We start from the raw sequence: 25,206 nt of genomic DNA, 5'->3' as shown, positions 1-25,206 counted from the left end.
AGCGACACTTCAAGGTGGGTGGCAGGACTTTCCAGGGCCTCTTGTATTTATGTAAGCTTCAAGAGGCTGAATGAACTTACCTCTTTCTTCGAGTGAATCCAGATTTTCAAACAAGTTTATCTCTACCATTTCCATGTGTCCTGCTTGAACAGAGATCTCTCCAGCAACCAGCGCATCTATGCATGCTGCTCATTTGACATTGCATAGCCCAGAGGACCACCTTTAATAGTTCTAACTTTTTTATTTTTTATTTTTTTAGAGAGAAGTCTGTGTCTATTCCTATTATTCGTGGTGAAGGTTTTTGTGCTTGGAGAGTGCGCTTCGTGACTTGGCCCCTCCCTTTTCAAAATGAAGGGGTGCACCTGGGTATTTGTGGCAACTTTACTTTGTCAGCAGTTTTGCCTCTTCAGAGTTATGGCAGCAAAGAGAGAGAGAAAGATGAAGAAAGAACCTAATCAGTATACAGAGCCTTTCAATGCTACCCTCTCAAACAGTGAAGAACTGCATGGGCATCCCAAGGTAGGTGCTTATGTGTTGTCAGTGCCTGACAGAACTTATATCTGGCAGTAAGGGTGATGCTGGTTCCTTTTTCCAGTGATTGAGGCAGTCCTGACAAATTCTATTTGATTTTTAAAGAGAAATGTTCTTTCTTTTGCCTTTGCACGATTTATTTTCTAGCTTACTGAAGCAAACACTGGAATACTACTATTTATAATTTATTTTAGAATATGCATGACTGAAATGCCAGTCCCATAGTAGGTGATTAAGTGTAAAGATGTTTTGGAGTTGTAGTGTGTGAAAACTATCCTGTTCAGAAACAACCAATTCAAAAAAGGCAAGTGGGCTATCACAGTGCAGTAATGATACTGGACTATTAATGTATCTCTTGCAGGCAAACCCTTTGCTCTCTGAAATGTTATTTCAAAACTTTCTCAGGCAAATACCACAGTAGAAGCATCTGAGTATGCCTGAGCTTTCTCTGCACTGCACCTTCCACCAGAGAGGCTGTGGTGACTGAAAATTACAGATGAGAAATTTTTGGTGTGGTCAGATGATCTTGTTTAAGGTGATTGTAGCTTTTGTAGGAAAGGCTTTGGGGTGATGCTAATCGTGTGTAAGTGTAAGACTGTGTGTATGACACCTCACCGGCTGTAGCTTGCTAGGCTTAGTGAGTGAGTTTTGCAGAGTAGGATCCTTCCAGTTACATGTCTGGGAGAAACACAGCAGGCTGAAAGGTGCAAAAAATTTCCAGACAATTTATCAGAGCCCCCAGAATCCTTGAAGATGAACATTTGCATAGAATGCTTGGGAGTAGGAGAGGGGGTTAAGGAATTAAAGGCAGGTCCTAGGATTAGGAGTAGGGTGAAATGGAAGGAGGAGTGCAACATTGAGAAAGAAGGGAGTCTCTCCTATCACACAGCCCCTTCTCTCTCTCTCTCTCTCTCTCCTCGCCTCTCCCCTGCTCACACAAAAATGTCCCTTGTTTCAAATGGAGGTGACCTCTAAAACATGACTTTGATCACAAGCATTAGGGATGGCAGTCACTATAGCAATAGAGGAACAAACCTGTCAAAAATTGGGGCATGGCAGAGGGGGCAAGTTAGAACAATTGGGCTGACATTCTAAATATCCTATTCAATGGTATTGTGAGAGTAATTGGTTAAGGTTGGGCAAGTCTGGGAAACAGTCCTCTATTTAAAAAAAGCTGGCTGCTGTACTTAAAGTTATCATTAGGGGACTGTAAGCAGTGTTTCTTCAGCTAAGATGTTGTTGTGTATTGCAGGGCTCTTGTCAGGACAGGTTGTGTACATGCTAAATTCTTGAGGTGCTTATAATCCATCACTTTGTTCCACTCTCTCTAGAACTGCTGCACTCTGCTTTTCCAAAAGGGGTCAGATACGTATCTGGTGCAACTAAATTTTGGTCTATTCTGGAATTAATTTGGCTTGATGTGAAATGTATTGGACCGCAATCAGAATATATTCTGATTGCAAAAGCAAGCAGAAGCTGGTCCAGGTTAATTCTGATACAGTCATACATATGTTACTGCTAGAAGAAACACAGTACTCATTGGGAGGCTAGTGGGCATTCATTAAAGCAGACGTTGTTTGGAAGCTGCAGTTTCTGTGTTGAAATACTTTGCTTTAAAATATCCATGGCAAAGGCTTGGCTCCAGTAAGAGCTGACGAGTTCCAGTGAAGGCAGGTTCTGTTTAATAAGGATTGGACAAGACCAAATCTTTGATGTAAATGCTTACAAGCTCTGCTTGATACTCACTCCCACATTTTGCAGTGTGAACTTCTCTCCTTGGAATCTGTTTGAGATTGAAGTCCAGACTCTAGTTAAGTATTGTTTCTGAATGTCATGGGTGACTCTATATTTTATATTCATAGAGCAGCTGCTAAACTAAGGGATTATTTTACACATACTGTAAATGCAGTGCTTAAGAATTGCCCCCATTTCTGGGGTAAATGACTGTTGCCATTTACAGCAAAGCATCACAATTTGTATTCACTAAGGGAAGAAATAATGTAATAGGGAAGTTATCCTTACTAAACCTGTCGAGCTAAAGGGAGTTGAAAGCAGGTCTCTGTGGAAGACTGATCTCTCTGAGCCTTGAGGGTACTTCTGTGAGCAGTTTTGTTTCATGAAAGGATGCCCTGCACAGGAAAGTGAAACAACAGCAGTGTCCTGTTTCATTTCTCTACAGCACATAACAGGAAAGATGGAATTTTTGTGGCCTTGTGCAGTAAAAATTAAGGCTCTGTTTATCTTGGACAACTCTCTGGCCAGCTGGTAGGTTTATCAAAGCAGAAGGAGCAGGGAACGAAATATTACCTGAGAGCAGTGATTTTTATTCATACTGTTGAAAAGGTAGATAATGTTTTCCTTCTAATTAAGCAAAACAATTTGGGAGTAATTTGTCTTGGGAATTCTTTTCAAATAGAAGTGGAGAAAGCTCCACTTAACATTCACAGTGCATGAGTCATGTGGTGAAAGCTCTACCTAAAACATGGAAGCAGAAGTCTCAAATCTCCTGATAAACTTGGTATTTCCAAGGAAATAGAAGTGTGTTGGGTGGTGTTTTGTGGTTTTTTTTTTTGTTTTGTTTTGCTTTGTTTTGTTTTTTGTTTTTGTTTTTTGTTTTGTTTTTAAAAAAAAGGGTTTTCCAGTCATGTCTTTGCTGAGTTTCTGTCAATGTGATGTGCTTGCCAAGCACATGAGGTTTTTCTCCTCTGACACAGATGGACTAAGAGAGCAGAACATGACTGATGGATGCAGAGATTTTCATCTACTGGACCTCTTACCTTGTGTGTGGCTGAGTACCTGCAGCTGCCACCTGCCAGACTTGCCTTCCCCTTTCCAGGCACAGACCTTGTCTTGCAAGATGTAGTATTATACTAGCAGGGGTTCAGCAGTAGTAGAGTGTCCAGAGGCTGTATAGGATTGACACTGATCAGGAGTTGCCATTTGATACCTGAGCAGAGGGAATAAAGATGGAGCCAGACTCCTAGTGCCCAGTGAAAGGACAAGAGACAGTGGGTACAAGTTGAAATACAGGAAAATCCACTTAATCCTTAAAAGAAAAATCTTTCCTGTGAGGATGGTCAAACACTGAACAGAGAGGCTGTGGAGTCCCCATCCTTGGGGAGAGTCAAAACTCCATGGAGAGACTGCGCATGAGGTCCGGAGGAACTCGCTCTAGTTCACCTGCTTTTGAGCAGGGAGTGTTGAACTAGACAAGCTGTGGATGTCCCGTCCAACTTCAGCTGTTTTGTGAGCTGCTTTTAGGCTTAGTTCAGCTTAGGCAGCATCCTAACCTGGGGAAAATTACTGACTCGGTCTCCAAGTGAAATTTCAGGGACGATTTGAGGTCAAGAGGATTTTACCTTCCCTGGAATTCCTGCAAGAAATAGTGCAATGTTTTTACTTTAGTAACCCACTCCATAGCCAAGGAGTCCTTGAAATTTTATTTCCTTGGTGATCCTGCTGTCTCTGTCAAATGCCTAGTGTTAGTTCTACCTGATTTGTTACTTAAATCTTTCTGAATCCTTTCTTTGGGGCCTTTTGCTTCCAATGGAAACCAGCAGCTGGTTCAATGACATTGTGCAGATTGCATTCCTCCTCTTTAAAGAGATTTCAGTCTTAGCCTGAAGTGTGTGATTGCATGTGTAATTGGTATCTGTTAAGGCCAGAGGAGAGACTGGGCTGGGACCTATCTGTAGTAGAAGATGTTATTTTTAATGGTTTTGTATCTGTCATCATTGTCAGTCTGGCTCAGGCATATTATGAACAAGAAGGGTTAGAACAAATAACATGGTCCTAGCAATTCCTTGTGGCTCATGTAAAATAATGTTGGATTCATACATCTGACTCTCAGCATATCAAGTAATTCAGTGCTTGGTCTCATTTCTCAGAGCTGTTCGTAAGATGTTTAAATGTCATTATTAAATGATGTAGTCCTGCATCAGCTGTGGTTTTGAGTGCTAAGTGCGTTGTGTTACACCTGTTCCATGAGTGCTGTTCAGTTCCTTACCTTTTTGTGGTGTCCCTAAAGCCAGACTTTCTTGGTGCATCCAGGGTGGCACTGGTTAACATTGCAGTGCAGCTAACACAGCAAGAAACATCATGTTCTCACCCAAGGTAGCTCTTGCTCGCAGGAACCGTTCCATTAGATTCATTAAATTCGTTATGGGTGTGACCACTGAAGGCGGTTTGTGTTTAAGTGGGAGGGAGAAGCTTTTTGAGATAGCCTTTTAGAGGAGCGAAGTATAATTTTTCAATCACAAAGCATAGTGGGAATTTAGGTAGGAATTCCATTTTGTATTTGGCCAAGATACCAAACTTAACACTTCTGCTCTAGGGAAAATTCTTGAGATCTCTAAAAACCACAAGTGGTCAGGACCTTGGTTTTACATCTCATTAATAACCAGGACTGTGTATAACCATGTTATTAGCAGCTGACATAGGATTTTTCATGCTAAAAAAAAAAAAAAAAAGGAAAAAAAAAAAAAAAAAAAGGCTGTCTGTCATTTTTAATCTGTTCCAAGTAAAATACACTACTGAAATAAATAATTTGTTCCTGATTTCATTATGAAGCTGACACTACTCTTGCTGGTGTAAATCAGGTGTAATAACATAGAAATTTCTGGATTAAGATAATTGAAATGCTTGGTCAGGTCCATTTTGTGTCTGGCAACTGCGTAACTATTAAGCAAATAATTCTTAAATATAATTCCATCACAGGTGGACAAATACATAGATAATTTTGTGCAAGAGTTGCAGGGGAGTAATTTCAGGCATAAAGACTTTGAACTGGAATGGTTAGGTGTATGTTCTTGGACACACGTCCCTGGCTAATTGCAGGTGGAAAGGATGCTGTCCTCTCACAAAATAGTAACCTTTGCATGCTTTATTTCCATCCTGTCCCACCCTGCAAAATGCTTAGGTGTGCCTGGGAACACTTTGAGATGCTTTTAGGTGTACAGACTTGCTCACAGGTCGTGTTGACTTTTTCTTTCTTTTATTCCTCCAGACTCTGAAACTACTTTTATCTGCCTTACTTTGGTTTTTAGCAGAGATGCAGACTGGATCCCAGTGTCCTTGAATTTCAGGAAAGTTCAGATACAGTTCAGAAATTTCTCAGGATCCAAACTCTGCTACTTGACAGTGGATTTCTGCTAGTAGTTTCTTCCATGCTGGCTGAATCTTGGCCAGAGACTCTGTGTGTCTCTGGGCAGTGCGTGCTGTTCTGAGAATTAGAGCCAGAAAGAACCGCAGGTTCTGCTTGTGTACAGCATTCTAAATTACACCTCAACTTGTCTTTTATTTTGAGGGAAGTTAGGGAGAGAGTGGGCTCATTTCTCATTAGTGTTGTAAATCATTCTGAAGTGATAGGTGCCATTGTGTTCGGATTCCACAGTAACGTTATAAGACCTGATTGGAAGTTCATTGAAAATTGCTGGCAAGGCTGCTGTTGATTTTGGAGGTAGTGTTTCAAGTGTGAAGGAGGAAGCCTGATTTCACTGCAGTTAACATGAGGATTCCTCCTGACTCCTGTAGGTTAGCTTTGCTCTGCAAACAGCACCCCAGGAGAGACAAGTCCCCTTTGCTGGGATTCCAAGGCTGTTTTCAGTCCTGATACCTGAGTTGGCTGCAAGGTCTCTCTGGCTGCTGGAGGCTGCTGCTGCCAAGAAAAATAGAGGCTTGCATGCTTATTGCTGGGATTGCTCATGCATGCCATAGTAATTAAATAATAATACCACAAGGATGGAACATTCATTTTAACTGTCAATCATCCTTGTGCTGGAGAAATCGGGGAGTGCCATGACTGTCTTGTAGAGGGATTTGTAATTTAAGCAAGCCACTGGAGAGGTATGGGAATTTTTTTATTATTTTTTTAAACTTTAGGAGATTTTCATTTATTTTTCTGGGATGTGCCATCTGGATTTCTTTTTTTTTTTTTTTTTTTCTGTTTCTTCACAGCTGGAGCTCTAGAAAGGCTGAGGACATCTGTTTGTCTTCACAGTTAATGGTCAGAGTCTGTCCCTGATTGCTGGCTTCTGCTTCTAGCTGGCCTGGTTCCTCATTTTTGCAGTGGAGGGGAGTTTATGCCTGTCTTGCAGCCTGGTGGAAACCAGGAAGATTTGAATAGTCTCTTCCACATCTGCAGCAAATGCTGCATCCCAGTTCCTAAGACTCCAATCTTGTTTGCTGTATTCTGGAGACTTTCCTGCTACCACAGCCCTTTTTGAAGGATGAACTGATTTTGATTCTCTTTTCTCTGCAACCCAGCTGCTCTTTTGCTGGCTTCTGTTACAGCACTGAGGGAATACTCCATCCTGCCCGAGTTGGGTGCTTCTATGAATAAGTTCCTTCCTTCTGTTTTGTGAACTGCACTGTAGCTTTACCACAGACCTGCCTGTCCCAGACACTGGGACAAAAAGCCATCTGCTTCCTTTGGGCAAAGCATGGGTAGGTTTTCACCTGCTTTACCTTGATGAGCTTTGTAAAATTAAATGCTCGTAAGCGTGACCTCGGGGTGATGCTGCACCCACCTGTTTTCAGATGAAGTTGGGTAGGAAAGAACTAGCTTTTCCCATCAGAAACCATTAAATCTCCATGAAACTGATAAATATATTTCATGTTGACTGTAGAAATAAGCTACACCCCGTGTGCTCTTCTAAGGACTTTTGCAAACTTTATGAATGGTTGCCTCTGGGCTTGATGTTTGCGTGTTAGAATAGATGGAGAGGCTTGCCCCAAAGGATCTTCTTGGCCTGTCTTTGACTTCTTATGCTTTGCAAAAATCTGCAGTCAATCAGTCTGTGGGAAGATGTTGTTTTAGTGAGGTGACTAATCTCACAATACCCAGGACTTCCTATGGTGCTCCGTTGCCATTAATTTTCAATGGGATTTTAGAAAGCTGTGTAAATTCTGGGTGCAGTAAAAGTAAAAAAGATAAATAATAATTTGGGTAAAACAACCTAATAGAACCCCTTGACTAAAGATGCAATTTACAGCTGACTGTAAATGTGGCTATAAACAGGAAGAAGTCTGTTCAGGACTGATTTTGGTGCAGAAATAATGAACTAGATCGTTATGAATAGTTTGTCTTGTGATGCATGCTAAATTTGAGCACTGGGGGAGTGTGCATAACCATAACTCTGGCTCTGATCAGTTATAGTCAAATGCACAAATGATATGGTGAAATGTCTGGGGATATCCTTGCTTTGGCTCAGCGCACAGACTACTCTGCAGCCATCTATCTGGAGGGGAGGTGAAGTGGACTGCCTGGATGGAGCAATTCAAAAGGAGCAGATCGTTCTGTGGGTCGTGTCTGAGCAGTAAATCACCTCAGGTTATTTGCTGAATAGAGCAGACGGAGTTGGCTTCGCGGAGTTTGAGATGTATGTTTAACAAATACCTTTGCTCCACTCACAGCACAGCTGATTACTGGGGAGCTGCTCATATTCTGATGGTTTGTAAACCATTTGTTGACCTGAGCCGTTCGAAATAAATAGTTGTGATCGCATCAGCTCAGAAATCTGTGGACAAGTACCTTGTATTACACCCATGTGCCTGGAGCTTTCCACGCTCTGCATCAGCTTAGAAGCACCGACATTCCTTATAACCTCAAGCTGGAACTCCAGCAGACTTCGAAGATTTATTCTAAAACTATTTAAACTGCATGGATTTTTCATAGCGGATCACACAGGCTGTGGTCTCTTCTCCTCAAAATGGGCTAGCCCTGATGTTTCTAGCTAAAATTTGCAATCTCTGTGCAATTCCTGTTGCTCTCAGACACTGAGATATACTACAGTTATTGGGACCTCGGCTCCACCTGCATTCTTAAGGTTAATTGTTTTCTACGTGCTTCTGCAGACTGTTTGATAAAAGGGAATTATGCTTATAAGTGGTCCTAGAAATGTTATTAAAACTCAGTATGGTTCTCTGAGAAGTGGCAAGTGCTTTAGGGAGCCAAGTGAGACAGGTAATGAGCAAACATAGATGTGTTTGCTGACTTGGATGCCCTGGAAGCCCTTCCAAGGTCACTGTTACTGTCAAGGCTACGGAGTGTAGAGCTGTGGTGTGTGACACAACCGTCTAGTGCTGTCAGACTGGTAGGAGCTTAATACCCAGGGGCAAACGCTTTTAGATCTGAGAAGTGCACTGTTGACTGACTTTACTTCTGTGCTTTTTCCACACCCATCTTGTTTTCTTTCTCCTGAACAGTGATAGATCAATATTGATTTACCTAAACTTGTAATGGTCTAGGAATCATGTCAAATGTCATTCAACCCACTACTGCCTTGTGTTGCTTTCCTGCTGGAATTCTGATCCGTACATGTTCTGTCTCACCAGGAGGAAAAAAAAAAAAAGTTTCTTGAATGAATTCCAAAAGTTTACAATAAGTATAGGGTGGTTTGTTTGTTTGTTTTAAAGATTTTAAGTGTTCGTTGCAAGTTTTTCCTCTCTGCCTTTCTCATTAATGGCTCTGCATACTTAAGCATAGTTCATGAAACTCTGGGGGGATGTGTGCTTCTCTCCTCACTGTGATGGACATTTGGGAGGCTGATGTGCCAACAGATTGGAATCTCCATAGTCAACAGTTAATTGCTCTTGATAAGAGCATGGCGGGGTATTGGTAAGCAATGATTTCTGGTGCCTTTTTAAAATTTAAAGTTAGAAGTTCATTCCTAGCCGAGGACAAAACCAACCGGTATGGCTAGTTGATTGGTCACTTCTGGTTGTCTCTGGGAGGTGAGTAATGGCAACAAGGGAGTCCGATAGGAAGTGGATCCCAGTTCATAAAGACAGATCCTCTCTTCTATCCAGTCTGTGTTGAGAAGGGAACTAGGAACTGCAATGTCAAAGCTTCCCTAGATAATTCCTCTATGGCCTCAGTACACTTGCAGAACACAGGAATGGGTGAGGTAGTTAAATGGACATCTTTTCTGTGATCAGACATTGACTTCGGTTTTCACTGTGAATTGTGGGTTTGGTGGTTGTTTTGTTTTTTCTCTGTGTGCACATTTGTCACTCTTCAGCCTGTGATTTGAAAGTTACGGAGCATTTCAAGGTTTTCTGTACGTTTTAATCTCCCTGTATTGCTTGATTGATCCAACTGATAAGTGTCAGATGCCAGTGGTAAACAATCTCTGGCATCTGGGCAGGTTTTCTGTGGCATGTAATGGGACTGTCAGAGGGCTGAGAGTCTCAGCAGCTTGAGAAAGGTCTCGGAGGTACCCTGGCTCCCAGATCATGGCTCTTACTGATCTCTTAAGCAAAGGGAGCTGGGAGGCCCAGTAGGTGATAGTAGATTAAGTTATGAGAAGGCATTTTGTTCTTTTAAGGGCAGCATCTTCTGGCTTGTGGGACATCTCTGCTGGTAAGATTAATCTGTAATTTATAAAGAAAAAAATCCTACTTTAATGGGACTCTGAAAGACTGGTGTCTTTCCTGCACTATGTCAGAACTCAGACTGAAGTACTATCCTGCATTTGCAATGCTCCTATAAATGAAGACAAAAAGTGGCATGTTACTGGATAATCCAAACTGAAACGCTTGTTATGGAACTGTAAAATCCCATTTTATCCCACCTTCAATGCCCTCCCAAATGCAGCATGTTTGGATCAAGGATGTGGTTTAGGCAGCAGGCAACAGTCTGGTCTGGAAACTACGTTCTCTGAATCCATGTAGTGGCCAGAGAGACTCAGCAATATCCGTCTTTGTTCTTGTTTCTCTTTAGATCCTAGAATCTCCAGATCCTCGAATCACAGATCCACGGCGGACCTGGATCTCCTTTGTTCACCGCCCAGACGATGGCAATACCTCTAAAAGGAGATGCAAAGGGAAAGACAAGAAATTAGTAGGTTATTGCTAGATTGCCATCAGCTAATAAATGTGCCCTGTGGCTTCCCTTCTTACTGCTGCTGTGCAAGGTGGCTTGTATGCTTCAGCTTTTGCCTTCCTACCCCAAAGCGTGCTACGTATTAATTTGTTTATTTTTAATTTCTCAAATTATTTTGGAGAAGCTTGAGACAATAAGTGCTATGTGCTTTGTAAGATAAGGTATGTCAATTCCACTGTTGACATTCATTTTGTTTAAACCAGCTGTTCCTTGGACAGAGCCTTTCTTTGGTTTGTTTTTTTTTTTTTATTCTGCTCAGTAGAAATAAAATTAACATATTTTTTTTCTTCCACTAGATAAAGTCCAGGTATCTCAAAGGATATATTAATCAAGGTGTGGACAAGTCGTTTATTTCAAATTAATGAGTTACTTTTAATCTGCTACTTAGACAATCTTGAATGCTTTTAATGATTTCCTTTTATTTCTCAGTGAGCCTGTAGGCAGAAGTGCATCCATGCAGGTTTGCTGCAGTTTAGTTGAGGAAACAGGCACTCCCTGGGAACAATATACATCAAAATAGCATTGATAACACTGTTGCATGTTCATACCACTAGTTTAAGGCTCTAATGTGTGTGTGCCTAACCTTTACAGGCTTTGAATGAACCATTTCATTTTTTTACACACCCCCACCGAGAGCTCTCCTGTCACACCAAATATTCATGTATGTGATCATTATGTCTGAGCAAGATATGTTAATAACGTAAAGTGTGGCTAGATGTCTATTCTAGTTAGCAAACAGGCAGAATAAGAAGCTCAAAGGCCAGTGTGATGCTTTGGTGATACAAGAAGGTACAGAGGCAGCAGACTTAGTCTTGTGCCTGTTGTGCTTCACACCATATATATGTACTTGAAGAACCAGTCAGTGTTTACCTGAGTAAAGTTTATCTTCCCACATAAAGATGTGAGTAAATTCCAAGTGCTGGCTGGAGAGTTGGTTTAAGATTTACTGCATCAGCCCTGTAGTTGAACTGATAGTGGAGGGGGCTGCTCACATGGCTGACAGCCCTGTAGAACTGGCTCATGGCTGAGAGAACTTTTGGTCTGGCAGTGCAATTGCCTGGTTCCAATTCACATGGTGGTTTGTTTTTTTTTTTTGGTTACTTCCTTAGCGTGGCCTTGTTGGGCCCCCAGGACCTCCTGGTCCCCAGGGACCTCCAGGAGCACCTGGTGCTGAAGTCACCCGGGAAGTCCTTCTGCAGGAGTTTAAGGAGATATTAAAAGGTAAAGACTGTAAGAGCTTTGTGCTTTTGTAATCTGCATCTTTTGGTGAGCACCATGGCAAATAAAGAATTGGCTTTGCAAACGTTTACCTTAAAGCGTTCCCTTACCTGGCAATCAAAAAATTTGAAAAAATAGATTCCCCGGTGCTGCTTAGTTCAAATTGAAGGGTTAAGTGCAGAAGTCTAATCACACAACTGATGGCTTCATAGGCCAGGTTCTTAAACTAAGTGTTTATTTTCCTCTACTTCTTCCTTTCTTCTCAGAAGCCATTGAGCGTCGAGCATCCCTGGCTATTTCAGCCCATCCTAGCCAGCTGCCTCCACTCCTGCTCTCCTTGGAGGAAGTTTCGCCCCACAGACGTGTAGAGGAGGCGTTCCATTGCAAGCTAAAAGGACAAGTCATTGTAGATAAGAAGACCCTGGTAGAACTTCAGAACTTCCAGTCGGTGAGAAGGGATTACAGACTGAACCTGTGCAGCTCCACAAGAGCCATTGCACATAGATCAGCTGTAGTTCCCCTAATCTGCAAAGCTGCTAGGTGGCTCTGTAGATACAAGTGTTTCCTAAAAGGGCAGAATAATTCCAGAAGTTCTTCTCAGGCTTGGATGCTATGAGTATAGCACTACCTCTTTTGTGATGGAGAGAAGTAGGATCTCACAGGGTGATTTCAGCACTGAAACTCAACTGCAGTAAGATGGACATTCACCTTTGGGTCCTCTCCTTCCTGACAAACCCAAGAAGCAGACTTTCTCCCTCTCTTGCAGCCCAGCTGAATCTCATTACAGTTCTTACTGAAGTTCTGACAGGTCTGTGCAAGAGAGGGCTGTCTCACAGGTCCAAACAACAGTCAGTATTTTTATTTCAGTTAATGATGAAGAAAGACTTGTCCGTGTTTGGCATTAGTCTGAAGGATCTGTTCTTTTTTTTTTTTTCAGTGCACACCCTGTTTAATTCCAGAGTAACCTTCAGATGTAGAAAAAGTCAGTAAGCAGCCATTGGTTGTAGACTTGTGAGCCCACATAAGAGCCATCATTTTGTTAGATGGGCCAGTCCTGATGCTCAAATTCTTTACATAATTTTTAGAGAAGACTGTTGAAAATTACCTATATGATTTTGTTACAGTCATGTTATAATGACAGGCACACCATCCTGGGATGCTGTAGGGCACTATAAGCATGGTTACGAGCAAGCTGTTGAATTTGATATTAAAACTTCTACTGACCATTTCTGAACCAGTTGCAAATAAGATCTGAATTTGAAATGTAATTGTTAGGCAAACTAATAGCTAAAACCAAATAGTTACTTGGTAATTGAGGAGACTTACTTCAGACTTTGGAATCACAAAGATTGTCTAAGAGCACAAGTCCTTCAGATACACGGTTGCTTTTGTGATGTGTCCAGAAGAGTTTGAAGGGTATGAACAGGGAGTATGGCTTTTCATCAGGAGGGTTTGCTGACACTGTCCATGTAGTAAGGTGCTGAGCTTTCTGCCCAGCTGTACTGAGTCCCATTTCTGAAGAATCCTGTCCAGCAGATCCTTTCCTAAGGAGCAGTTTTCCTGCTAGGACTTCTCACAGCTGCAGGACTAGAGGCAGTGGTTATGTTCTAAACGGGGTGCTTTCCTGGATCTTTCCCAAATACACTTGTGGAAGCCTGGTGTGACAGCTCTGTAGGTACTGGCACAGAGGCAAGATTGTACTTGAAGTGTGGGCAGGGCTAGAGAGATCTGCTGCCTCATTAATTAGGAGGGAAAATGTGTATAAAGACATCTCGGCAATGGGCGCGTAGGCTGATGCTTCCCATGCTTTGTTATCATATTCCTAGCTTCTTTCTAATTGCTTCTGACCCTGAAGCTGATGTGGGAGGGCTGGCAGGCCTCTGGATGCCAGCTTTTCATTTCAGCTTTGGGAAAAGTAGTGTCTGGTTTTAGCTTGTGCTCTGATATAGGGGAATTTAGCAGGGAGGGAGATAGTGGATGCTCTTGTAAAGATGAAAACATTGTCTTTAAACAGTCCCAGGGGGATGGGGAGAGAGAGAGAGAATTTCCCTTCCTCCATTCCATCAGTTTAATAGTGTGAAGAAGCCAACGGTTTGATACTTCTCAGTGAGATAATAGGGCTTGGCTCTAACTCCTGAATTTGGACCTTACCCAAAGCATTTTGAGATAGTGGAAAGAACCTGTGCTGAGAAATGGCCTATCGCTTCCATGCTCTGTCATTTGGGTATGGTGTCTCAGTTACTCTGACCTTGAGTACTGAGAGAGCGTGATGGTTTTCTCATCCTTCCATGCCAAATTTCCTCCAAGAACATTCCCTCCCACTCTTCCTCTTGGTCTCACAATTTCCTTAGTATCCGAAATGAAACACGTCATACTCCTTTCCCCACACTTCTTCCTCCTGTATCTTACGCTTTGAGGTTTCTAACGATTTCCTCTTGTAAAAGCTTTCAGAAAGGTACTTTACACAGCAGGAATTGAAGTAACTGCAGCCTCTGGCAGGCCATGGAAGTGGGATTTATCTTGAGCCCCAGAACATCACTGCAATCAGATCATTTAAGGCTGAGTTGGCCTATGTGCTTTTCATGGTGAAATATCCCAGAAGGTGTCCTGGTGTCTCTAGTACCTTGAGGTCAAGCTACGTGTCTACCTTTTGGCAGTTGAATTTTATTGCTGCATCCTCTGTGCATTGTGGTTGCCGTGCAGGCTGGGTTATCCTTTTCTTTAATAATGGATAAGTCAAGGCATTGCTTTCTGCAGCATTTATCACTGAAAAGCTAAACTGACAGTTCACATCTCAATTCTTCGTGTGTGGCTCCTATTTTCCACCTGGAAGTAAACTGTGGAGTGTATGAGGGAGATGAACTGAGGAAGAGAAGCTGACCTTGGTCTGTGCAGGATGGTTGGACACTAACTTTTTTGTTTGCTTTTGGTCCGGCTACTGAAATAGTTGTATGCAAGTAGTTAGATTCTCAGATATAAATCAGTGCAGCGTTTGAAGCAGATAGGTGAGTGTGCTGCTGTGAGGCAGCAAATGCAGCAGGGAGCTCTAATTGGCATGGGGTTTAATGGAATATTTTGCCCAGAGACCTCTCCCTGCATTGTCTATTTCTATCAGCAAAAGAATAACAAAGCCACAGAGGGCATGAAGAAACAGGAATGTTTTATCAGTGATAATTTACTGGTGCCTAAAATTGCCTTCCATGCTCAGCCAGTGGTTTTGGAATTATGTTGCTGATTCTGCTAATAGCTGTAACAGGAAAGGAATGAATTAACTATGCAGTATGGGTTTGCACATACAGGGCTTAGATCTGCTCTTTCAGTGAGGTAAATCAAAAATAGCCTTACCAAAAATGAGGGTGTAGTGATAGCATAAGGACAGGCTCAGTCTCCTTCTGGAGCCCTTGCTGTTAGGCTGGCTGTTACTGTCTGTGGGTGTACACATAAAGAAAATTGAGCTCCTCTTGTGTGTGTGTATGTGCACATAGGCACACATCAGTGCACACTGATAAATGTAGAGACTTAGAAATCACTGTATGCAACATAGTTGTTCTGCAGTTCATTATTAGTTTTCCCATTATACATAGATCATCTTCAGAGAAATGCCACTGCTGTTGCACATGGATATGTTTTCACCACCACATGCATACACAAAACGTTTTCTAGTAAAGTTCTATCAAATTTAAGACTACAGCTAGATCTTGGTAAATAAATAATTACTCTTTTGTGAGCCTTGCCTGGGATTTGCTGAATAAAGGCAGGTTAGTCATTTCACTCCTTCTACCCTGTAGTAACTCTCTAAACATACACCACCAGACCCAAATATTTGCAGCCTTACTTCCTTTCAACGAGAAAGCTAAATAAATTATTTCTACCCTGCACTGTGAAAGCTGGCAATATCTGGCTGTGATAAACCGGAATGGGGAGGCAATTAAATTCCTTCTGATACTTGAACAAAGGTGTTCTACTACTTTTTTTTTTTTTTTTTTTTTTTTTTTTTTAGTGTAATAGCACCAGTGGTAACACTGCTACAAATTTCTCCAGCATGTCTCGGGTCCCTTTTTCCATCTAGTATTGGAAAACACACTCAAATATTGGGTTGTTAGGATCGCTCAATTATGCATTTGTGCACGTTTTAGGGATATAGCAGTGTGTGTGCCTCTACAGAGCCAGTTTTGAACGGTTCTTCTGTCCCATAAGACGGACGTAGGGCAAATCTGTCAGGACAGCATTCATGGGAATGTGTTCACACTGCACAGAATGCCCTTGCGGTGGAAGCAGAGTCTGACTAATGTGCTTTCTTGGCCCATTGAAGCCACTCCTGCTTCTCCCCAGCTCTAGCCAAATTCATATGAGGCAGGCCAAAGCAAACAATAATCATTTCTTGCAGAGTTTATTTTAGTCTGAGTCAGATAATCTGCTGCAAGTTTGACTTAAGACTGCTTTCTTGCCATGAGGAGAAGCTGCATGCTATTTTACTAGGTTTTTGCCTATTCTGTACAATCCAAGCCTAGAACAAAATGAAACTAAATATGGAATCTGTAAGAATCCAAGCAGTTGCTCTTCAACAGTCAAATCCATCTGACTTAGGTCTAAAGAGGGTAGAAAACCTCTGGAGATCCATATGAGTGTCTTCTCTGTACTTGTACCACAAAACCAGTGTATAAGGTTCCAGGTTTTTAAGCCTGGAGACACTGTTTGGCCCCATCTAGGAAGTCTTTGAGAGACATAGGGACCTCCTGACTCAATTAGTGGGAGATCTTGTGTATCAGAACATCAGGGGAGGCTAGAGGCCACGAGGACCAGCAGAGCATAGGGATGCAGTAAGCACAGTCTGAATCAAGGTGGGTTAGAAGAGTTTGGTAGTGAGCAAAAAGGGCATTTTCACGTCTCATCATTTTGCCTCTTGTGGGCATGAAATGCTGAGAGCCTGCCCCTCTGGAAGGTGTGTTGTGGGGAGACAAGGCCTTGCAAATGTTTTCAGTTTTGCTCTGTAGTTGGTGAGGGTGCTGAGGACTTGCTCAGGATCTGCTTTTCTTATCTTACAGCCTCTGGCCAAAGGAGCTTTTCTCCGGGGGACAGGATTAAATCTGGCAACAGGACGTTTCACAGCACCTGTGTCTGGCATCTACCAGTTTTCAGCCAATGTCCATGTTGGTGAGTGTTGTCCCCAGAAACCTTTTCTGTACAGCTTGAGAGGTGCAGGAAGGAGAGAGCTCTGTGGGTCCTGTTTGATTTGAAGCATGTGCAATGGCAGCCCTTTGCAGTGAGCTCCCTCTCTGGTACCATGACCCAAACCCCTGTCCTTGGAGCTGGGTGCTTTCACAGCCACAGCAGGCTGCTCCATGAAAACCAAACAATCCTTACGGAGGATGAGTTTAGGGACCAGTTATATTCATGTGCAGAATTATGGCTTCCATCAAAAATTTAGAAGAAATGAACATGATGATGTAGAGCTACATCAGGGCAGTTTTGATTGTGTTTTATCACCAATTGTTTCGATTTTGTTCAATGGTTTTAGTCAGTCAGTGAGGAAGTATTTTATAATCCAACACCAGAAGGGTGCTTTCCTAAGAAGCTGTGGTGGGTTAACCCTGGCTGGATGCCAGGTGCCCACCAAAGCCAGTCTGTAACCCCCCTCCTCAGATGGACCAGAGAGAAAATATAACAAAAGGCTCAACAGGGAGAGATCACTCACCACTACCATCATGGGCAAAGCAGACTCAACTTGGGGAAGAATTAATTTATTGCAAATCAAATCAGAGTAGGATAATAAGAAATAAACCCAAAACCTTAAAACATCTTCCTCTAACCCATTCCTTCTTCCCAGGCTTAACTTTACTCCTGATTTTCTTTACCTCCTCCCCCACAGTGGTGAATAATATGTTATCCCAGAGGTGCTTCCACCGTTGCTGACAGGCTTGGCCTTGGCCACCATGGGTCTGTCTTGGAGCCAGCTGGGGTTGGCTCTGTCAGACGTGGGGGAAGCTTCTAGCAGGTTCTCACAGAAGCCACCCCTGTAGCCCCCTGCTACCAAAACCTTGCCACACAAACCCAATACAGAAGTCTCAAGGTTACTGGTGCCTCTGTTAAGCCAAACACCAGCAACTGCTGCTCTGTTATATTGCTTCCACTGCTTCTGTGCTTCCACTTCTCTGCTATATTTCTTCCTCTGCTTTCCCCAGACCACAGTGAGTTGAAGACTAAAGTCCAGCTGCGAGCCAGAGATAACGTCCGAGTGTTGATCTGCATTGAATCGCTGTGCCACCGATACACGTGAGTTACTGCCACGCTGTCTTGGCAATTATTTTTCTCAGATGGGCCAGTGTTTCAACCAACTGTGGAAATCAGGTTCACCAACAGGGAATTTTCTACGAAAATGCTTGTAGAACGTTTCTGAAGAGAGTGATGCCATCTGGCCCTTAGGTTTTATGTGGGTGTTTTATTCTGATTTTTTAACCTTTCCGTGCTAATTTCTCTAAATAGCTAAATATTGCATCTGTTGAGAGAATTGTGAATGTAGCCAGCTGAAACTGGAGGCAGCTAAAGATGCTGAGTGCTCAGCTAACACCATAAACATACGGAGTGAGAGAACGTATTGGGTTTGCAGAGAAACATTTTAGTTTTGTGCCAGAGTTTGTTAGTTAATTTTTATCATTTCAGCTGCATCCTGAATGGATCACAGCATCTCGCTCTTGTTGCCATGGAAGTGTTGGAGTGATGAGGAGAATGAATAGGTGGAAAATAGAGGCAAATAGGTCCTGAGACAGAAAGTGCAGGGCTTCTATACAGGTACATGATAGCTTCTCACAGCTGCCTTGTGGAGCTTCCTCAGAGAACCATGCTGAATTGTTCTCTGCCAGGATCCATTAGCAAAACTCTGCTAAAGAAACACTTTTGTTAGGCCGTGGCAACCTTGTGTGTTGCTGCTTATGCCATGGGCCATGGCATCACCATACTGTTGGCTGCTGTGCCTCTGTCATCCTCTCAGCTGCAGCATGTAGATGTCCTGTGTCTCGGAGAAGGCCAGCTGGCTCAGGAGAGGTTTGGCAAGATTTGCTTGTAGGAAGGGGCTGGGGGAGCCCCTGGGCTGGGCTGACTTGCACCCAGCAGAGGGCAATGCTGCTTGCACAGTGGCCACCGCCTCCACTTGCAGCTCAGCCCTTGTCCCAGGAGGAAAAATATCTGTACAACGCTGTGCAGATTTTCTCTGCCTGCCCACAGCTCTTCCAGTGCAGCTGTAGCAACACCCTTGCAATAGCACCACTGAAATATGTCCATAAAACCACTCCACAGGTGCAACTTAAAACCCACAAACCCATAAATTTGCTGCTGGACTGGCTGTTTCAGCCCTCACCTTTCCTGCTTCATGAGTCAGAGTGCTGCCAATAGGACTGGCTTCTCCACAGGAATTTCAGTTTAGAGGCTTTATTGGTGGGTGAATTTGCCATGAAACCTCGTGTAATAAATAAACCTCTCTTAGGTTTCATTGGCCTGTGGGAAAGACACGATTGGTATCTGAGAACTCATTAGTAACTAGGGTAAGAGGGAGCTGTGTGCCACTGACCTGATGGGAAATCAAGGAGCTTGCTGACTGGAGCAACTGGCACCTCCTTGGCCTTGTAGACTGTTTTATAACATTCTTTTATGATTGCAGCACTTAAACTGAGGCAGTGAAAGACTGTCTGCAGTCACAACGTCAGCAGAAGTGGGGTGTAACTTCTTGCCCCTTGAAAGAATGCTTTATATTCTGATAAAGCTGCAGAACTTGTGGGACATTTAATTTCTGGCACTGGTGAGAATTCCTTTAGATCATGCTAAGAATGGACCTCAGCCTGATCTTCAAATCTGGGATGCATGTGGACAACGAGTGATTTTGAGATAAGCCCAAGCCTTTAATCGGAGGGGTGGAACAGGTAGGGCAGAATGTTACTGTCCTTTTAACAAGTAGCTCTCCCAAACTGCCTTTGCACAGTGCAGATCCCTATTCCCTCTGCATAGCAAAGACCAGTTAGATTCAAGGAATCAAATTTTTATCTTTCTTCACTATTAGTGCTTTTTTCTTTTCACCTACAACGATCTCCACTTATCTTGGCAATTTCATCAAGAACAGGATTCATGTCCCTAGCCCTTGGATTCCTCACGAACAGGGACTGCAAATTCCACAGAATCTTTTTCTAGGTGCTTTTGGAATGTTGAAAGATATTCCCCGTTGGGATGTGAAAAAATATTGGAAGTTGGTGGTGTTGACCTGATGATATTTCAATAACGATGTGAGTGTATGAGTGGGTGAGACTTATGAAGCCCTGTAAGGATTTAAATTGATCCTGCAGATCTCCAGAGTGAAAAGCTGTTCTCCCATCCTGATCACCGCTCTACAGCGTCTTCAGTTACAGAATCATACAGAAAATATAAATCCCACTTAAACCATTTTTTGCGAAATAAATGAAAGTTACAGTGGTGAGTTTTTCTTCCTAAGGATTCCATGAGCTCCCAACTGATTTGATTAAGGCATCTGAGAGAGAACAAAGTGTTTTTCTTCTGGAAGGCTCGCTTCTGTCTCCAAGGACAGTGTCTGTCTGTGTCTGTCTCTTTGCTGTACATTCAGACAACCTTACAGTGATATTATTAAATAATGAATGTCAGTCTCTGATTGCTTTCAACATGACTTTAGTCTTGCTTCCCTGTCCTGGTAAATGCAAGCACAAGCATTACCTGAATAAGAAGCTTCCCTGTGGGCCACAGAAGCTACCATGCCTTCCTCATTGCAGGGCTTTTGAGCTGAAAGCTCCTAGAAAACTCTTCTGGTTCTAGCTGGGATGTATGAGCAGCCTCTGTCACATACAGTCCAGGCAGGTTCATTGGGATGTTTTGAGATTAACTCGCCATCTGAAGAATTTATAGCTACGTTATCCGAAGAACAGTAACAGTAGAAACATTTTTTTTTCTTAGAACTGACCCAGATGTTAATTGTTTAGATAAAGCGCTCTGATGTCTGACTCTGAGTTTTCATCAGTTGTCCAAGGTCACAATTTATGCTTGGTTGTGCTGCGAGGCTGCCCTGAGTTGAGCAGCAGTGGGAGCAGAGCAGAATCAGCACTGCCTCTGAGAGGCATCTCTCTCTCATATGGTGGGTGAGAGTGTGACTGGTCTGTGGCATGGAGGGAAAGTGGGTGGAGGGATGGGAACCTGTCTGGACAGACATTCTGCTGGCACAGGCTGAGCTGCTACCCCTGCTTGTGGAATTTCCTGGGGATGGCAGCGTACACAGTCATTCATTTGAGGGAGCTGAAAGAGCCCTGAGGGCTTTCGGCAGGGAGAGATGGAAACTCGGAGGCAAGGAGACAGTTGGAGTAGAAGAGATTAATGGTGGGAAGTTCCCACCCAAGTTAGGCTTTTGGCAGGGTATGACACACAGACTGAGCTCCTCAATCAAGGTGGTGCCAAGTGGCTTCCTCTCTCTGGGCCAAATTGCCCCTACTTTGTATTTCCTTGCAAGGGGGCTGGAAACAGCACGTTTGCACTTGTTGGGTTCCGTCACCACCACTTCATGGAAAAAAGGGAGGAAAGGGGTTGGTTTTCTCAGGAAAACAACCAGGTCTGCTACCACAGGCTAGGCAGATTCCAGAAGCAGCAGCCACTCATGGAGCTCTGTGCTTTCATGTTGCTTTGGAACCGAGTTTACGTGGGTTGTCCTGATTGTTGACATCTCAGGCACCTCCTTCCACCCTGAATCCTGTACAAAGGAGCCAAGCTAGAGCTCTGTAAACAGAGGATGCCACAGAGAGCAGCTCTCCTACAGCTGGCTACTGCAAGGAGTATGCTGGCTAATTACGACATAATATTAGAAAAGAACAGTGCTTGAGGGGTGATCTGGACCTCTCCCTTGAATTTTATCTGAAGGACAATGTTGGGATATGTTCTTTCTTGCGTTGTTAAGGTGAAACAGGCCTTTCGCACCTCGAAAATGTTGGCAGAACGCGTAGAGCCAGCTCTTTGTGGAGTAACAAGAGTGTAAATAGCGTGGTGGTCAACAAACTGGGACAACTGGTATGTAGATAAATCTAAAGAGCACATTTAGCACGTGTTCAAGGATGGGGAAGAGACTACGGGACCATGAGAAAGGCCTCCGTGAGAGAAGGTGGCTCCCCGTTCCTGCCTCTAGCTGAGTTTCGCGTTCACAATCCTGTGTGCTCTGTAGGTTTTCCCTCGGACTCTCTGGTGAGGCCAAGATTGTCCTGTTCTCTTTTCAAAGCAGCTGATTACTGCTAGAATGAAGTCAACAAGCCACCTGCTTAGTACCGACGGGCACTAGAATCACCCAGCCCTATTTCTGAGGATGTCATGAGACTCTCGTCGTTCCACGTAAAACTGTTGTGGCTGCCTCAGGTGTTTAACCTGTTTATTTTTCTTTTGCTACTGTTTAGGTCTTTGGAAGTCATCGCTGGTCTGGAAAGTAACAGCAAAATCTTCACTATCTATGTACACGGCCTACTGCAGCTGCAGGTGAGCCCGTGCAGACTGGAATCACTGCACCAGTTTGCTTGGCAGGCTGTGGAGTTATTGACTGGCAAGGCTGAAACCTTACCAGGAGGTGGGGAAGTTTTTATTAACCTTCTTTCTAAGGTTAATGAAGTTAAACTCCTTACCTGGGGTAACTAGAGAAGATATGTGGCAGGAACAGGAGTGAAAACCAGGCTTGTCTTGCACGTTCTGACCTTAAGAAAACACACAGAAATACACCTACAGAAACAATCTTCCCTCTAAGAAACGACAGTAAATATTATTTTTTTTATCATATCTCCCCTTGCATTGTCAAGATGGCAATTGTATTTCCCATTTCACAGAAGGGAATCTGAAGCACAGATGGCCACTTGACTAGTCACCCAAAAAGATGCTAGTGCAGTAAGGGCCTAGTTAAGCAACAATCTCACAGTTTCACTACAGAAAATTTCTTCCACCAAGTCAAAACTGGAGAGCGCTGCAGTAAAAGTGTTTGGTCAGATTCTGTTCCCAGGAGCCACAGAAAAGGAGAGGAAGCTTCTGTGCTTAGTTCATGGTAGAAATGTTTTTGTTGGGTTTTTTTTTCCTCCTTTTACACTGGGATGGAGCGTCAGATATTTTCCTTTCCTTCTTGTTCTCTCTGCAGGCTGGCCAGTACACCTCCATATTCGTGGACAACAGTGCTGGAGCTCCCATCACCATTCAGAATGGATCAGATTTCATGGGCATGTTAATGGGTGCGTAGCATCACCTGCAGCAGTGTAGCAGGGAAAGACATGAATTAGAGCCTTGCAGTGTATATTTGACAGAAGAAACCTTTTATTTTGACTCTTGAAGACTGCTTCCTCTCACTGTCGGCATCTTTCTAAAGAGCCTTTCCCTTTACAAGTAAATCAGCTTGCTTTCAGAGACTACTGCTTTTCAAGGTCCACACCAGTTCATTCATCGTAAAAAAAAAAATTGTACTTTTCTAATTCAGAAACAAACTGTACTATTTAATTTGTGCTTCACCAGATGCTAACCGAACAATACACTGAGATTTGGAATTTGTGACATTTATCTTGCAGTAGCACTTGTAATCAGCGTGTCTTTTGGGATTGATTGTGGGGTGTTTTGAGTTTGTAAATGAAGGATTGAGAAGGAAAGTAAAATAGTAACTAAATTCTCTGTGTTGTGGAGGAAGGAGACAAGGATTTGCTAGCAAAACTGCTTTTCTTTTTGTACAATTGTAAATGGTATAGGCCCTCTCTCATGTTCAGAATTGGATGTATTTGACAAGAACTATGTTGAATTCTCAGACAGTGCCTGCCTCACGGTTGGGATTCCAAGGTCTGAACTCTTTAATTGTGGTTCTTTATATATAAGTATTTCCTTGATCTTACTGATGAAGCTGAATACCTCACTGCCTGAGCAGTTTTGTTTTAACGAAAAGGTAAGGCCAGTGGCACCAGTTCTGGCGTGAGCTCCCTTACTTGTGTTCTTATGTTTTAGTAAGATTATACACGTGGTTTTGGACTGCATCACATCCTCTGAGGTGCCATATAATCCTTTGTAAATGTGTCAAATGCGTGACACTGGGTGTCAGAAGGCTGGCAAAGACAGCGAGAAGCCTCAGATTAGATGTGTCACCAGTTTGGTGCTTGTTGAACTGCGGTGAAATAATGGAAGAAAACAGGGGCCAAGGCTTACTGCTGTCAGGTGGCCAGGGTCCTGGGGAGTCTATTGGAGCTCTCCTCCGAGACTGAAAGTGCTGTCAAAGACCGTCCAGTGAATGTTTTCTGGTTTTCTACAAATCTCACTGCAAATTGAACCCCCAAAGCAGCTTTGCATATAGCTCCAGGCTATAAACTCATTTTTAACAAAATAAAAGGGTGTTGACGTATCATGGCGTTAAGGTGTTGCCCAAGAAGTGATAACACCCTTGTGATTAGAACCCCCCCCACTCATCTAATGTACCCCTGTAGCTTTCCCTTTCGACTGGCCCTTCTGTTGGTTCACCTTAGCTGAGGAACTAGTTGTATAACAGTATCATAAATAGATGATAGCAAGGCCCAAAATGGGGTCCAAGATACTTGTTCTTGAATGTTTGCAGTGTGTGGAAGATATCCCTTGTATAGTGTTGCAGGTTTTGATCAACTACACTATCTTCGTGCAGTGAAAGCAAAGACTGCTGAGGACAGCAGAAGGCATGGGGGAAAAAAAAAAATAAATTTGTTGCTGGGTCGGTTGTTCAGGTTGGTATGTGATGCTTCTGGTAATACTACTGTTGAGTTGGTGGTGTTCAAAGATGTCTTATTTCAAGAGAGGTGGAAAAATCTGCTGCAAAACAGGCACGGCTGAAACTTTTTCATCTCTTATAAATGCCTTGAGACAGATCTTTAAGGGTACTAGATGGTATTTTTTCCATATTAAAGTGATACCCATTGGAGGAGGAAGGCGAGGGTATGTTACACAAGTGAACACAGGTAAATTTGAATTTCTGGTCGATGGAATGCATTTTTTTAATGTGACTATCTAAAATATAGCAGCTATCAATGGTTATATATTCATTCTTACTCCACAGTACATGCCAGAATTCCTATGGATTTTTTTTTTTTTTTTTGTAGTATATTTTGGGGAGAATGTACTTATAAGCATAAACTAAGTTCTCCGCTGGCAGAGGGGAGCCCACAGCTATTGGCAGGTACAGCAGGGAGCAAGAGTGCTCATCCCTGGAGCTTCAGAAAGCAGGTGACACACGAGTAGCACTGAACCCTACCAATAAAGGTTGGCTGTTTACACAGGGCTTTGATGGAGTAAGTGTAATCGGGGCAAGTGACCTGTATCCTGGCATGTATTTCTATACTGTGCTTTGTGAATATTTGTAATAAATTGGGCTGTTTCATGCATGACTTCCAGCAACAGAATCGGAGTGTTGTGACATTCAGCATATGTTGTTATATCTGTAGGCTTTTTTTTTTTTTTGAACCAAGTCTCACTGTTCTTGGTAAGTCAGAGTTAAAATATTTATTTTGTTGTAGAACTAAAAATGTTTTTCAGACTTTGTTTTGGGATTTGTGACTCTTTCCCCCCCC

The 25,206-nt window shown here is 42.9% G+C and overlaps 1 protein-coding gene across 4 annotated transcripts in view; it reads left to right on the top strand.

Annotated features, from left to right (window-relative positions):
• The window catches only part of C1QTNF12 (C1q and TNF related 12), a 25,245-nt gene extending 921 nt beyond the window's left edge, over positions 1–24,324 (top strand). For 3 of the 4 annotated variants that reach the window (XM_026862881.1, XM_026862879.1, XM_026862878.1), the window contains 8 exons: positions 260–519; positions 10,253–10,372; positions 11,524–11,635; positions 11,899–12,080; positions 16,678–16,786; positions 17,815–17,905; positions 22,057–22,135; positions 22,779–24,324. In XM_026862881.1, coding sequence (XP_026718682.1) covers positions 349–519; positions 10,253–10,372; positions 11,524–11,635; positions 11,899–12,080; positions 16,678–16,786; positions 17,815–17,905; positions 22,057–22,135; positions 22,779–22,877 — 963 coding nt within the window. In that variant the 5' untranslated portion in view covers positions 260–348 and the 3' untranslated portion in view covers positions 22,878–24,324. Of the gene's footprint in view, position 1; positions 15–259; positions 520–10,252; positions 10,373–11,523; positions 11,636–11,898; positions 12,081–16,677; positions 16,787–17,814; positions 17,906–22,056; positions 22,136–22,778 lie in introns of those variants that run through there. The other variant, XM_026862882.1, reaches the window with a different exon arrangement.
• Positions 24,325–25,206: the final 882 nt, after the last annotated feature.

Source organism: Athene cunicularia, assembly GCF_003259725.1.
Source record: "Athene cunicularia isolate RWA chromosome 21 unlocalized genomic scaffold, athCun1 chr21_part1, whole genome shotgun sequence".
Classification (NCBI taxonomy): Eukaryota; Metazoa; Chordata; class Aves; order Strigiformes; family Strigidae; genus Athene; species Athene cunicularia.
The sequence above is the reverse complement of the archived record's forward strand: the minus strand, read 5'-3'. Positions and strand labels throughout refer to the sequence as shown.